The sequence below is a fragment of the Chiroxiphia lanceolata genome, chromosome 10 (assembly GCF_009829145.1).
Source record: "Chiroxiphia lanceolata isolate bChiLan1 chromosome 10, bChiLan1.pri, whole genome shotgun sequence".
NCBI classification, from domain to species: domain Eukaryota; kingdom Metazoa; phylum Chordata; class Aves; order Passeriformes; family Pipridae; genus Chiroxiphia; species Chiroxiphia lanceolata.
The window spans coordinates 5,157,918-5,173,893 of record NC_045646.1 but is presented as its reverse complement, the minus strand read 5'-3'; the positions used below and the strand labels follow the sequence as shown (position 1 = coordinate 5,173,893).

General features: G+C 43.4%; 1 protein-coding gene across 2 annotated transcripts; it reads left to right on the top strand.

Annotated features, from left to right (window-relative positions):
• The first annotated feature begins 4,577 nt into the window (after positions 1-4,577).
• On the top strand, positions 4,578-15,090 carry TNFSF10 (TNF superfamily member 10). Of its 2 annotated transcripts, none has more exons than XM_032698052.1 (5): positions 4,578-4,817; positions 8,663-8,815; positions 10,295-10,337; positions 11,021-11,137; positions 11,830-15,090. In XM_032698052.1, the coding sequence occupies exons 1-5, from the start codon at positions 4,695-4,697 to the stop codon at positions 12,273-12,275; spliced, it is 882 nt and encodes a 293-aa protein (XP_032553943.1). In that variant the 5' UTR covers positions 4,578-4,694; the 3' UTR covers positions 12,276-15,090. The 2 variants fall into 2 exon arrangements, with proteins under 2 accessions (XP_032553943.1, XP_032553944.1); XM_032698053.1 differs by having other exon boundaries at positions 4,656-4,817; positions 11,833-15,090.
• Positions 15,091-15,976: the final 886 nt, after the last annotated feature.

The window sequence follows — 15,976 nt, the reverse complement described above, 5'->3', positions numbered from 1 at the left end:
CTGGGACGTGCCTGGTGACAATCCCAGGTTTGAAAGCTAAAAATACTAGGGTTAGGACAAGGGGGAATAGCTTCAAACTGAAAGAGGGCAGGTTTAGATTAGAGGTTAGGAAGAAATTCTTCCCTGTAAGGGTGGTCAGGCACTGGCACAGGTTGCCCAGAGAAGCTGTGTGTGGATGCCCCATCCCTGGAAGTCAGGTTGGGAGGGGCTCTGAGCAAGCTGGTCTAATGGAAGGTGTCCCTGCCCATGGCAGGGCTGTTGGAATGAGATGGTCTTGAAGGTTCCTTCCAATTCAAACCTTTCTATGATACTAATTCCCTTAAAGAGAAATTTCATAACAAGCACTCATGAAGGATGGGATACTTTTAGAAGTGTCCCCATATAATTGACAAAAGTAATAAAAAAGCTTAAAATATATGCACCACATTAACAGGCAAATTGTTAAGCACTTTTTTAAGTAAAAATGAGAGATCCAAAGTTAGATCTGGAGTGCTATTGCTACAACATTATTGGACATGAGCGTGGCATGCACAGGCACATATATTCCTAGCTCTATTTATCAAATCCACTGCTTGGGGCATTAGGTCTGAATAAATTATTTCATAGGTGTGTTTTGGGCCAGATAGACCATTCCTGTTGTTTATGTAACACCATGGACCAAAAGGGTATTGCACTGACAAATAGATCCTAATCCTGATCCCATGACAGTATAAATCACAACAAACTCATGGATACGAGATGGTTGCAACTGACAGCAAAACATAATGTCAGAATCTGGCCCATGGACCTCGAAGGAATGAACAATCCCTAGTAGCCAAGATGTGATCTGTCCAGCACATGTGCAGGGATGCGGACCACAGCACAAAGTTAACTCCTTGCTGGCTGGAAGCTTCTTGTGACTGTTCATGACCCATCTCCTGAAGCAGAGAAAGGCAGTGTCCCACACATTTACTGGGAGGCTGCAGAGGTGGGCAGGGACTTCCCTTTCCCTTCAGGAAGGGGAGAGGACACAGCAATCGCTTACTGTGCTCTCCCACTCAATTAATTAGCTGGAGCAGCAAAGCCCAAACCAAAAGCATTCAAGTGTCTTCTGATGGGAATCTGATACCTAAGACAGGTGTTAGACTGTGAAGGAAGATTTAAGTGATCGTAGCATCTTTGGCGACAAAAAGCTCAGTCAGAGCTGTGCTCTGAGGGGGTGGAAAACTACACCTGGAAAGCACAGCCACAGGGCTGCTCTCCTCTCTGGAACAGCTACATGCCCTCTGCCCAACTACACCTCTGCAATTACATGCCATGATACCTGTGATGAAAAACATGACCTTTGCTACTCAGCAGAGAAATCTATCTTGAGAACTGCTGCTTACCAGAAAGTCAGCTCACCTTTCTCTGACATGGAAAACAAGCCCAGCCCTGCAGTGCCAGTGCTGGCAGGGAGTGATGGCAGTGGTAACAACAGCCACGTGAGTTAACAGGAGAAGGACATAAAAAACACATGTCAACCCCTGTCCTCCTCTGAAATCATCTTCATCCCCCACATCACTGCAATAGGTAAGGAATTAGAACTAAAAACCTTAACAAGACACTCTTCCCTTCATTCTTACACATTTTCAGAGCCATTACAGATTCCTAACTAGTCACACTGCTGGGGGACAAGTGTGGCAGGTCCCCTGCCAGGCATTTCCTTGTCATGCCAAGTGACACATCCTAAATCCACAGGACAGATTAAGGTTTATCTCTAATTAAATGGTTCACTGAGTAAGCTATAATAGGATGAAGGAGACAGTAAGAATCAGAGGTTTTGGTGGGGAGCTGCCTGGGTCTAGCACTACACAAACATCCAGGACTTGGTTCTGTTTAAACATGCACTAACACCATTCCTTCCCACTGGTGTCATAATCCCAGCTTTACTGCAGTAAAATTTCATCACAGCACTAATTTTAAACTCTTGAAACTTTAAGACATATTATTTTCAGTATAAGTTTATACTTGTCAGAGACAAAAATTGATTGTGGAAAAGTGAGCATTGAAAGTAGCAGAGAGTTTCAAGTGCATTTGATGGGGGAAATGTTTGGATATTCACTCTCAGAGTCTGTGTCAGTATGAAAACCCATAAATATTTTATCATTGGGCAATGAAATTTTCAGATCCTAAAACTTCAGAAAGATAGTGAAGTGTGTTTTTCCCACTGTTCTTTTCAAATCACGCTGGCACTAACTAACCAAGTATTAAATCAGAGCCATGAGAAACATCCGTGGAGGATTTAAAATGATAGGTTGGGGGGACACAGACCATGCCTGGTAGGGAACTACAAGCAGAGTACATGGCTCTTGAAAAAACCATTCATGAATTGGTACACTTACCCACAAAATAGTTCTGTTACAAATTGCAGGGTGGGGGTAAATCCACTAAAAGGTTGGAAAAACACAGAATAAAGACCAACCCCTAACTGTGAGCAACAAGAGTGCTCTGTAGTGCCCTGGCTCCCTTTCACTTTTGTTTCTATTCTCCTTCAAATAAGGTAGGACTTCCCTAAACATCTAGAAGGAATATCTGCACAAACTGGCTTCAGCAGTGGGAGTCATCAGTCAAGTTAGTTTGCTGCCTTTTAATTAACTCTTTGCATGGCTCCATCAGATGAAATTTCTTTCTTAGAAATTTATGAATCATGATAAACAAAGTAAGAGGCAGGGTGTTGGTCTTTTGGGGTTTTTTTTGCTTTTGGGGGTTTTTTGGTAAGATTCTGTTTGTGCATGTGCTAAAAATCTGTAAGAGACGCCTGTTCTGGAGCTGATGCAGAGACCTACTTTGCATTAAATAAGAGTGAACAGAGTCCCACAAGCCCTGCTCAGAAAGGGGCCGTGATACTGTGAAGCAGAAGGAGCCCAAAATGTCATGCTGACTTTGCTGAGAAGTCATAGGAGAGGATCATGAGCTCACTTTTGAGAAAACGTTAATCTTCTCTGTCTGACATATGCATTGGAATCACACAATCTGAACTGTTTTGGCACAGAGATCAACTGCCTCAAAGAGTCAGACAAATAAACTGCCTGCTGCCACGTTGAACAGGGATTCGGGGATTATTTTGTTACACTATGATGGAAGAAAAAACTATTAATTTTCCTGTAAATGGCTGACTAGAATGCAGTTACGCCTTCTAAAGATGATCTCAATAGTCAGGAGAGATGAAGAGATCTTGATTTTAATTTTTCCCTGTAATTATACTGACAACTCCCACCTGCATCCTGGCACTTGGGTTTGGCTGTTGAGCAGGAGTTAAGATTTCATCCTGTCCTGCAGCAACAGCCTGAAAGTGAACTAACTCAAACCTCTGCACTTGGATCCCAGTTTTCCATGGCTGCACTGTCAGCAGACCATACTGGTGCTACCTGTGCTGATTTAAAAGCATCAGCAGATAGAGTTGCTTATAATCAAGTCTGTGTGAGGCAAAAGTGTCAAAACCTCATTGAAAGTCAGAGGACACACTCAAAAGCATGGACCTGCCTTTGCAAAACTGCTATCTGGGTATAACAGTTTGGAGAAAAGCTTCTAAGAAGAAGTCTTAGAGGTTTGAAAAACCAACCAAACCCCAAAGTGCCTTCAGATAAAGAAAGACAAAATGTACCTGGCATCCATGTACCGTGACATCAGGCATGTCATGACTGGGGAGCAGAAGCGACGGGCTGGAGCTCATGGCACAGGTACAGGTTATTGGCTCACAGGTACAGGTTATCAGCTCCCAGGCACCTTTCTGTGATGTACCAGCTCTACAGGAGAAGCTGCAGAGGATATGACATGGATAAGGACAACACACAAAGGACAAGGACCTGTTGGAGCAAGTCCAGAAGATGCTCAAAGGGCTGGAGCACCTCTTCTATGGAGAAAGGCTGAGAGAAGTGGAGTTGTTCGCTGGGGGAGACCTGAATGTAGCCTTTCAGAACTTGAGGGGGGTTTATAACAAATATGGGGACAGACTTTTTAGCAGGGCCGGTTGCCATAGGGCAAGGGATAATGATTTTAAACTGAAGGATTACAGTTAGATATAAGAAAGAAGTTATTTACAATGAGGAGAAGTTTTTTACAATTAGGGTGATGCAGCCCTGGCACAGGTTGCCCAGCAAAGCTGTGGCTGCCCCATCTCTGGAAGTGTTCAAGGCCAGGTTGGATGGGGCTTGGAGCAACCTGGGATAGCAGAAGGGGTCCCTGCCCATGGCACGGAGGGTTGGAACGAGATGACCTTTAAGGTCCCTTCCAACTCAAACCAATCTGTGATTCTATGATCCCATAACACAACTTGGAGTGGGGAAACTCTGGGCCTCTTTGTGCTCTTAACCAAGAGCCTTAATGTCTCAAAAAAAAAAAAAAATCCAGTTTCCATCATTCCCTGGTGGTGAGCGCTCAGAAATGCTCTGCAGCGTGACGGCTCTGTAATGACCCCCCCCCCCGTCTTAGCAACGACCCCGCACTTCGGTACGACGGAGAAACACCCGCACCCGCCCGTCCCGGCGGGGCGGAGGGAAGCCGGGGATGGGAGGGAGGGTCCCGCCCGCCCCGCTCCGCCCCATCCATCCCCCGGCGGGGCGGGATGAGCGCCGCGCACTGCCGGGGGCTGCACTCCATCCCGGGACAGCACCGTGAGCCCCGAGCCCCCATCCCGGCCCGGCCCCGCTCCCCCATCCCGAGCGAGCCCCGCGATGCTGGCGCCGGGCGGGCCCAGCCCCGCGCAGACCTGCGGGGCCGTGGTGGTGGCCGCCGTGCTCCTGCAGTCCGTCTGCGTGGCCGTCACCTTCCTCTACTTCACCAGCGAGCTCAAACAGGTCGGTGCGGGGGGCCGGCGGCGGGGGGGACCCCGCGCTCCCCCTTCTGTCCCCGCAGGACGGACCGACCCCCGGGGGGCCGCGGGCTCGTGTGGGCGGTGGGCGATGCGAGCGGCATCCGCGGCCGGGGGCTGAGCCCCCCGTGGCCTGAGCCCCCCCTGGGCCGAGACTGAGCCGTCCCTGGGCCGAGGTTTATCGCCCACCCCGCTCCCCGCAGATAAAGAGCTCCGCTCCCCGCGCCTGTTCCTTTGTCTGGGCCCGCCGTGGGTGTGCGCGGGGAAGGGAGTTCAAAGCAACAACGGCTGCAAAGTTTTCTTGCCTTAAAAAAAAAAAACAACGAACAACAAAGTTATGCATTTTTTCAGCGAAGAGGCAAATGTGTTTTTCATTAGCGCGCAAATTCGCCGTCTCATCGCTTTGCGCTGCCCGCCGGCGCTGCAGGAGCGCCAAGAGCGCTGGGAGGGCTGGACAGTCGGACAGACACGGGGGCAAAGGACTGAGGAAAGCTGAGGTGCCTTTTAGACGTATCCTGTAGGACAATACATAGTTCTAAGGCAGTGACTAATGCCAAAGGAACTGCAGCAGACAGCGAACACCGCTGAATTCCCCAGAATAACTTGTAAAATAGCAATTGTATAGTCTAGATGTTTTGGTCTCCTTGCAGCCACCCTTCAGGCCTGCTAGCTGCTGCTTAACTCTTTCCTTTCCCTGCTGCTTAGCTCTTTCTTCTCCTGGCTGCTTAATTCTTCTTGCCATGTACACTCCAAGAAAGTTACATTTAGTTGATAGTCCCAGGAGCCTTTATACGTGTGGCCCTTCTTTCCATGGACCCACTAGTACTCAGGATTTCCATGAGTGTCTTACCCAAAATTTACTGCCCTGCTGTAAGTTCTATCAGTATGTTGCTCTTCCTGGCACAAAAGTAAAAGTAACTGCAGGTAAGTGTTCTATACATATACAACTTCAGAAAGTATTGCAGAAATGTAAGTTACTGTGCATTCAATAATGCATAATTACATGATTATTAATAACATATGGTATGCGTGCATTTGTTCCACATCAGATTTAATAGGCAGAGTCTTTTGAGATGTCAGAGTTCTCTGTGAGGCAAAGGGTTTGCAGTATTGTACATATGAGTCAGTGTTCGTACTTTGGAAATGTATAAAACAGATTTCACTGCTGTGACTGTCCCATATTTGGTCAAATGGGGGAGTCACAGAAATGTGTTGACTTTATGAAATCAGGCTACATAATGCTGCTAACGAAGAAAAATATATAAAGGTATCCTCATTCCTTCATGCATACAGTTCAGAGTCCTTTGCTCACAAGCTTGCCAATCTAAGTAATTAGTAACCACACTTATCTTTCCTCTCCTTTTATTCAAACATGTACACCTGAGACACAACCACATGTTGTGGTACTTGCCCAAAATACAACTCAGTGCTTCTGAAGAATAACAAGCCTGCATTTGGGGTGAAGGGCTAAATCTGTCCACACTAAAGTTCTGCTGGACTAAAAGCTAAGGTTGCTGGCTCTGGAGGGGGTGCCTTAAGCACACATTCCTGTATGTGCCATTTGGTGCACAATAAACAAGGAAAAAGCTTATCTGTAAGCACAGTCTGCTACCCCACATCCACATGGTGCACGTGGAATAAATCTCAAAAGATAAGCTGTGATTTTGGTCTGCCCATTTTCCTTCCCTTTGCTATTCACAATACCTGTATTGCTACACCTTCACCAAATTACTGTGGCTGCACAGACTGCAGACATTTCTAGCTTTGCAAAAAGCATGCTGAATAACTAGGAGGGTTTTTCCTCTACAGCTGTAGTGACCTGAGTAGGACTAGGAGTATGACCATTTGTTTAAGAGTTTTGCTTTAGGAGGAAGTGCTGAGACAATGAAGTTCACTATGCTTCAGGATATAGGGCTGCGAGGACAATATCCTCAGGCTTCCTTCTATTTTGAAAACAGTCTACTAACCACTCCTAGCATAGGAGAGGCTTTACAAGATTCCTGCAGGACTTTTCTCACAGGCTTCAGTACTATGGTTAAATCTCATTTGAGTAAGTCTTACAACAGAAATAAAAATGTGCTGCTGCAAGGTTGCATTCCAAACTGCACGCAAAATACTGTTTCATGCATTTTGCATGCATTTCAAACTGCATGCAAAATACTGTTCCAGTGCCAGGATAGTAAAGTTGTTTTGGGGAAAAGTGAGCAGGTAAGGAAGAGGCAGAAGCACAGGACTGTTTGCTTCCAGATGGGAGGGCAAAGCTGAGAGCTGGGCTGTAACAGATCTGCCAGGAGAATAAACAGTAACTTCACAACTGCTTATGTTTTGCTTTTTTTAAAAAACTCATCAAACTACTCTGTTATAGAAGCTTGTGTAGGTAAATCTGTCAGAGCCCTTAGTTTTAAGTGCAGCTTTGTCTTAATGAGCACATAAAATTAATGTTTTTGAGATCTTGAAACCTGATTTAAGAATGTCCATACTCCTTGGCAAAGACACAGAAACCTTCACAAACACTCATAGTGGTGGCCCCTTTTCGTTCTGCTGCCTACAAAATACAAGTAGAGGCTGAAGCTCGGTGGAGTCTGCTGCTGCAAACTGAAAATGGGACTTTAAGGAGGTGAATTCTCCTCTTCCTCCTCCTGGAGCTGGAAAATCTCTTCCTAAATGCCTTGTTTTCTAACAGACAGGAAAAGCACGGAGTATGAAGGAGGAGGTGACTCAGATCTGTTTGTTTCTTTCAACACCCCTGTCTCAAGGACAACTGAAACTTGTAGAATAAATGTATCTGTTTAGCAAACCAAACAAGGCTTGGTTCTTTAACACAACAAAAGTGAAATTTAAATGCTACCAGCAGACCAGAATTCCAGCTGAACGCTCTGCATGTTTGCTGCTGTTTCTCCCAAAGTCCCTGTAGTGCTTTGCTGGCTCAACAAGCCTGACCAGTCTGTAGCTGATGCAGCAGGAGCCCCGTTCCAGGGAAACAGGGGCTGGATGCTGGAGCCAGCACAGGTTCTGTGTTCCCACATTAACCAACAGCGCCAGCTGGAGTCCTGTGTGTCGCATCCGCAGGGAGCTTGGGAAGAGCTTTCCACTAGGATATCAGCTCTCCCAGTCAGATCCCCTTGGAGCCAAGCAGAGTTTTGCCAATCTGTTAAAAACTCATTTCTCTTTATCAGAAAATAAATGTGTTTTCTCTATGACTAGACAATATAAACATGGGTCCGTGTCATGAGCGTCCAGCATTATAATTATATTTGGACTCAAATGTCATTTCAGTTGTCTGGACTTTGTCCTGGACTATTAGAACAAGTGCAGTTATGGAGAGACCCCAGGCTGGATATGGGGAGGATTTGGTATGGATATATAATAGCAAAGTCTGGATTATAAATGGCATTGGCTGAAAAGACAGCACTGAAAATACCTTTAAGGTCTAGTATTTGATTTCATCCTCAATAATTTGCAGGAAAAAAATCCCTTGTGCAAAAAAAATGTTTTTAATACAGAACTAGAGCAACTAAAGAGTTCACGACATTAGGGATTTGGGTATTGAATTTTCAAAAAGCCTGTTTGATTGAGCACTGGATATCAAATTTATGCCCATGGAGATAACATAAGTATATTTTTGCATATTAGGTATGCCATCATAATTAAATATGTCAAATCAGGATGAATTACTCATGTTGTTTATATCATTCTACTTGCACCATACTTGGAAATGCTTTAAAGAAAGGGAAATGTGTTCCTAAGCATAGTGAATATAGTGACATACCATAGCTGAACATCTGCAGACACATCATGGGTGAAAAATCCTGGCTTTCCCTTCTGCTGCAGCTCCAGGACACGTACTCCAAGAGTGGCATCGCTTGTCTCACCGGGGAGGAAATCGGAAATTCCATCCAAAACTTGGATGAAATCGAAAGCGAAGACAGAGAAGCTGATCCCTGCTGGCAAGTAAAGTGGCACCTGGGAAAGTTAATTAAAAAGGTATTTGGGAACACTGTGCTTGATGATATTACAGTTGAAAGAATCCTAATAGCAGAATAAAGGAGGCTCTCAGATTGTTTTATTGCAAAGCAATAGTCAGACCACAGCTTCAGCTGCAAAGCACTTGCACTGAAGACAAAAAACCCTCCATAACAGTGGTTTCACTACATTCAATAAATAATAAAGGAAAGACAGTCAGCTTTTACTAAGCAGATTTCAGTGATAGATGGGCTTGTCTGAAATACATTAGGGTGGAAGTCTTTGACTAGAGCTTGCTTTCAACCTGACCATACAGATCATGGTGCTAGCAGAGCTGTCACTGCCCTTTCGGAAACACAGGGAGATTGAGATGAGAAAATGAGATTAAATGTAACACGGGGAGGTACGAAGGTGCCCGAGGAATGGTCTAGTCATGAGCTGTGTAATGTAGTGGGAAGGAGCAAGTGAGCACAACAGCATCAGGCACAGCACTTTCCTAGTGCAGCATTCAGAGAGCATCTCCTGCATGACTTGCACACAACACGTAGAAGTTTTGGCTACAGAGAAGAAAATCATTCTGGCTGTAAAAATCAGAAAGGCTAAAATCTTCTGGAATGGTTTTCAAAATCCCATCTCCAGCACATAAAGCTCATCCATAAAATTTCACTTCTGGCTGAAACTTACCTGGCAAATCTTGCAGCCCAAAACAGATCCTCTATTTGTGTTCAGAGCTCTTGGCTCCTATGGTGAAAGTTCTGCCACTGAAGACCCTGAACTTCTTCATAGAGAAAATGTTTTATTTGGTGGACATTTACACATCTGTTATACCTACTAGCTCCCTGATTGCTTAATAAAAAAGGTAGCCTGGATGCCAGAGATAATAAATTACTACAGTTATAATTATGATAATAGTAATAATAATAGGATAGTTAGATAAATAAAATCAGGGAGGGCAGAACCCATCAGTAAGTGGCAATAGAGGGCCTGTGTTAGTCACCTAGGTAAATCATCTCCAACCATCACCACATTTGCTGCTGCTCCACCACCATTTGTAACCAAACTGGTTTGTTTCAGCAGTCAGCAAACAGTTATAAAGGAGGGGAATGCACAAAGTAAGATAGCTAACAGCTTAGATAGATGGGTACAGCTTTAAAAATGAATTTATTTTCTCAGAGCTAAGACCCCACAAAAGTGCACGCTGCCAAGTGTTCTGCAAATGGAAGTTGGTGCTCGTACAGTATTTCTCATTTGAGAGAAGTATGAGGTCAAATTTTCCAACAGACTGAGCTCTCTTGTGAATGTTTTCCCATTTATCTCATTATATAAAAGATGTAAATGTAGAAATACTTTATTACAAGAAATTAATAGGCTTTGCTTAGTTTGCTTGTTGATCAAATCGAGAATACACTTTATTCATGAGCTTATAAGAGGAGCGTCTTTATCCTACACCTGTCACCTTCAGCTGATAAACTAATTTCTTTTTTGTGTGTGTTTTGGCAGATTATGTCGAAAAGCTACGAGGAAAACATATCTGCAATCAACGGTATAATAATTTTATTATCTGTGACAAAAAGAAGCTGCTAGTGGTACCTGATGTGTAGCAACTCAAAATATTTTTAAGTACAGAAAGTGACTAAAATCTTGTACTGGCATCAAGTCACCAAAAAATGATTCCTTATTACTAGAAGGTAAATTTTCAGGAGCCAAAAATATGGTCAAGTGGTTAGAGCAAGGTGGATACAAAGGACTCAGCTTCTAGGCCTCAGTCCCATGGAGTTGTGGGGACATTTAAATAGTCTTCCCAGTATCCCAGCTCCTGGAACAAGCAGCATAGAGCAGCTGGATGCAGAGGTCAGTTAAGGAATAGCTCTGCTGAAGTTCATGCAGCTCTAAAGATGCTGGGCAAAAGAATTAAAACATACAAGTGGAAGTTCAGAGTGAAAGGTAGGAATAATTAACCAAAAAATACAGTACTATGTGTTATTTTGTCTCGATAATTTGAAGGTGGGAGAAGGAGAAAAAGAAGAACAAAGAGGCATATAAAGACATTTCAAGGAGAGCAAGAGCAAAAGAGGAATTTGAGCCTTATTAGCCAATATATAGCATTCAGTCTGTGATTTAGTTAGTTAATAAAATGATGTACCTATTCCTTAAAATCAAGTCAGATGGGACAGATGTGCTTCTAATGTTCTTGCTTTTGATGTGGGGTTTCTTGTCTTCTGTTAGCTGAAAGAAGTCTGGCACTGTCACACACCGACAGGCAGCAGCCACGTGGGCCCATCCACGGGGCCGCGGCGCATCTGACGGGCAGCAACAACAGGAGGAGTTCCCTGTTCACACGCTGTAAGGAAAAACTTCTAAAACACCTGAAAGAGCACAGACATTACTCTCCCGTTGCTAGCCTCATGCTTACCTACACTTTTTAATGCTTGTATTGAGTTAAGTGTAGGAAACAAATCATGAAAAAGTCATCTTGTCCCAGACATTGTTTTTTTCTGCTGATTCTCCACCAACAGGGAGAAAGCCCGTTTCCTCTGGGTGCCTTCCTAATTTTTCTTTTGGAACCTTCATTAGGGGAAAAAAATTAATTCTCCTTCTTTCTAATATTAAGTTTTTCTCTTTCTTTCCACTTCCTTCTGTTAGCTGGAGTCTCAGCTGCTATGGTGACAGACCTATTAGAAATGCAACAGACAGGAGAGATGACATTCAGGACATGTTAATGAAGGACTTGGTAGGGTTTCTGCAGCTTCAGAGGGTATCAGACACTAATGGCTGTTTTAACTTTGTTTCTAAGTAACAATATCATTTTTTCTCTTATTTGGGGACACAAAAATTAAAAAAAAAGAAAAGACAGTTCATGTTAATTCTTACATAAATCTCAGAGCTCACTTGTGGACTGTCAGTTTGTTGTGAGAATGGATGTAATGAACCACTGTGAAGAGCAGGTTTCCTTACTTTGTTATTATCCAGCAGACACCTGACTTCACTGTCTAGTTTTTAAGTTAACATTTCTCTCTTTTTTCTTTTTCCCCAAGTAGATTTCTTGCCCAGAAAAGGGTTCGGACATAAAATAAACTGGGAATCATCAAGGAAGACCCACTCTTTCCTTTACAATGTGGAGCTGAGAAATGGCGAGTTAGTGATACCCCAGACGGGCTTTTATTACATCTACTCACAAATTTACTTTCGCTTCCGTGAAGATGAGAACGAGGATTCAGATTTGTTGGGACAAGTCAGGAACCCCAAACAGCTTGTCCAGTACATTTACAGACTGACGAATTACCCTGAGCCCATTTTGCTCATGAAAAGTGCAAGAACAAGCTGCTGGTCTAAAAAGGCAGAATATGGACTTTATTCCACCTACCAAGGTGGTGTGTTTGAGCTGAAAAGACAGGACAGGATTTTTGTCTCTGTCAGTAACAGCGACTTAGTTGATATGGAGAAAGAAGCAAGTTTTTTTGGAGCCTTCATGATCGCCTAAAAGACAAAAATCATGCTTCCAAAGGACCCAATTTCCCTATTCAGGACCAGCTTAAAATTCCTGTAAAATAGGGGATAATAAGCAAAAACTGTATCGATACCAGCAGTAGCAGACTCCCCTTTCTCAGCTCACTCATCGCGAGGTCCAAGTGTGCCGAGTTCTCCCCCACCAGTCGGGAAGAGCAGCAGCAGCTGGCTGTGGGTGGCACTGATTTGTACAGGCACAGGCACCACTGCCCCACCAGGCTGGGGATGTGAGAGGGTTTCACACCCCACAGATGATACCTTTGGCCACAGCCGCAGGCAGGTAAGCGCCCACCACCAGCAGAGATGCTCCACACCAGCTCAGCTGCGGCAGGTGGGGTGGCGGATGTTCCTGGTCCGCTTACTCAAGGCTGAGACAGGATATCAAATTTTACTTGTGGTCTCCATTGGGACCCTGTCTTGAATATCTCGGCTCCTTTAAGGAGCCTTTGTACCTACTGCTTCCCAAGTGCCCATGGAATTTCTCTGCAAGTTTTTGTTTGAACACGAGTTTTACAGAAGTTAAAAGACCATCAGGAAATCAAGCTGCACGTCTTCATCTCATCTTATGAAACACTTGAGCTCCTAATTAATTTTAAGCGCATGAACAGCCTGACTAAGGGTACCCACATGCCTGAAATTAAGTATTTGCTTAAGTGGTTTTTTTAGGATCGTTTCTTGAGTAAACACATTAGTCTTGTCTTATTTGCGATATTGTACATAAAAACAGCTGCTGAAATGGCACAGAAGAGCTTTTGAAATCAATCTGTGTTTTGATCAATGTATTATAACAGTGCCTATTTACTTAATTACTGTGCTGCAAACATTTCACCAGGCTTCCAGTAAGTTCAGTAATATAGTTGCTGTTACACTTGTTAACAGCAAGTACTTGATCCAGAAAAAAAAGTGTTTTTTTGTAAATACTGAATTCTATGAGAAATTTGCCACAAATTAAGGATGACGTGGTTCTTCCATGTTTATTTGTACTAGCCTTATTTGGTAGGATGTAATGCAGAATAACACACCCCAATGACTAACATTTTTAGGAAAACAGGCACAACTATCCATACTTAAACAAATGCTGCTTTTTTAGGTAATGCTGTTATGCTTTGATTGGATTTTTTTTTTTTTGGAATGGGTGAAATTATTTCATAGTTTTGTTAAATAATTTTTTTAAAAAATGGCCTCTATATTTTTTAACTCTTCAAAAAGAACTATTTTATATTAAGATTTTAAAGTTCAAGTTCTATGGGCTGGATTCACAGCATAACTAGAGTAATCAGCATATCTGCAGCATTGTCAGTGGAGCGACAGCGATTTGCACCATGAACACATTTTGCCCAGATTCAGAGAAAAAAGGGGGGAAGAGAAGGTAAAAGTGAAAAAAAAAATAAAATTGGAGGACAAGGAAGACAGTTCTGCAAATGCTACTTTACATCAACAGAGTGATGCCAGTAGACAGTCTGGTTGTCTGTTTTGAATGCACCAAGGTTGCCGTGGGAACCCTCACATTCACCTGCACTTTCTGGTAATTAAATCCCCGAGCAGCCCCTGCACATGGGCCTCACGAGTAAAGATGCTCGTTCATCTTACTACTCAGTCAACAAGAGGAAATTAATAGGCACGAGCCCCTGCATTTATTTTGCCATTCAGGAAAGAAGGTATGTTGGTTGACTTTAATACCTGTGTTGGAGCAGCAAGAGAGAGAATTTCAGGAATACCCTCCTTTAGACAGGTTAGGGCAAAGGAACACACCGCTGTAAGCCTGAAATAAAGAGTTGTAACTTTTGCCTGCTGATTTAACAGTGTCTCACACACTGTTTTCAGTGGTAATCAAATATGTGAAATTCTTCACCATTTACTGAAACACTTTGGTTTGCCTCCTTCTGAAATCATCTCTTTTGACAGAGAACAGGGAATATGTTTTTCAGTTTTCTTTCTGATTTCAGTATTTAATTCAGGAATTTTCTGCTTGCCAGAAAAGGCTGGGAGAACAGAGCCATTCCCTGCGTAGCTGTATGTCTGCTGTCTTGGAGAAATGACTTTTGTAGGTTCTCCTTGCAAATGGACAGAGCCTTCCAATCTCAGCACCGGACTGGCCCACGTTGTCAGGTTTGAGGTGTTTTTTTTTAGAAATTTACTATATTAATAATTTTTTATTTTTTTTTAAAAGAAATGCTTTTTTAAGAACTTATTTGAATGAAAATTTATTTGCACTGTGAAAAAGTGCTGGTGACAGCTTAGAGTCAGAAACCCTACCCATGGCTAAGAACCAATTTGTAATGTGGAGTCGTGGCTGCTAAAAGGGACTGGAAGGAATCCATGGAGGACTCCACAAACCTGCAGCTGATGCTAAGACAAACTATTACAAACATTTTCTTGCTCCATGTACTGTCCTTAACTCTCAATTAACACTATGCCAGTTGTCACTGGGGGAATGCTCCCTGGCTTTACCTTTTTTTGTTACCTAAATGTACATGTTCATGGTCTCTGCATGCAGAGCATAACACAACAGGAAATACAGATAATTATTTCTGAATAATCCAAAAGCATGCTTGACAGATATTATCTTGATGGGTCATTATCAGGGAACATAAGACGGGACACGCTTGAAGAAGATTGGAAAAACAGAGTAAGTTCTGTTTCTATCATATCCTGAGTCATACCTTTCATCTCATTTTATGTTGAATAGCAAATGTAGCAAATTTTTATTTGTGGATGTGGGTTCCATTAATGTGTGAATATTGTAAATTTTTCTATATGCTTTTTATATAAAATGTTTTTACTAAATAGTTATTTAGTCTTGTGGTGATTGTTGGTGTTTGTTATCCTATGGCTTCCACGACAACCCTATTACAAATAATTTCCCTGACATGATTGGTATCAGACATAGTCCATTAAATGCCACAAACAGTTCCAATGCAAAGGACAAAATTGCAAACCATTGAGCAATGCCATGTTGTGTAATCCCATCTAATTGGCTTCCAGACCTCAGTTAGTGAACAACATCTGGAAGCAGTGTGCTGAAGAAATCCCTGAAAATGATCTTGTGACCAGAGCATACAAAATTTTGAGCACTTCCCTTTAGGTTCTTCTCATGTTTCCGGGCTTTAGCAATTATTTAAGCACTGGGAATTCTTATTTAGTAGGGAAATACCTGATCTTTACCCATACCAAACTACAGGAGAAGATATTTGTTCAGGCTGGAGAAGGAAAGGCTCAGGGAGACCTGAAAGCATATTCCAGGGCCTATGGTGGGCTACAAGAAAGCTGAAGGGGGACTTTGGACAAAGGCTTGTAGTGATAGGACAGTGGGGAATGGCTTCACGCTGACAGAGGGCAGGGTTAGGCTAGAGATTGGGAAGCAATTCTCCCCTGTGAGGGTGGTGAGGCCCTGGCACAGGTTGCCCAGAGAAGCTGTGTTGCCCCATCCCTGGAAGTGTCCAAGGCCAGGTTGGACAGGGCTTGGAGCAACCTGGGATAGTGGAAGGTGTCCCTGCCCATGGCAGGTGAGTTGGAACCACCACACCAAGGGACACTGTTCTCTCTCCAGTTGGTGAATGAGTCTAACAAAGAGGGACAGGAATGCCCAGGGTGTGACGTGGTGACACTGAGCTGAAGCATGGCAAAAAGCTGAGACTAAAACAGCTGCCTCTGAATTAGTGACCTCAGAGCACA

Excerpts from the sequence above, each read along its gene's own strand:
- TNFSF10 (XM_032698052.1), top strand. The coding sequence starts at position 4,695 with ATGCTGGCGCCGGGCGGGCCCAGCCCCGCGCAGACCTGCGGGGCCGTG. Across the intron at positions 4,818-8,662 it reads TCACCAGCGAGCTCAAACAG|CTCCAGGACACGTACTCCAA; the intron begins GTCGGTGCGGGG and ends CTTCTGCTGCAG. Across the intron at positions 11,138-11,829 it reads GAGTTCCCTGTTCACACGCT|TAGATTTCTTGCCCAGAAAA; the intron begins GTAAGGAAAAAC and ends TTTTTCCCCAAG.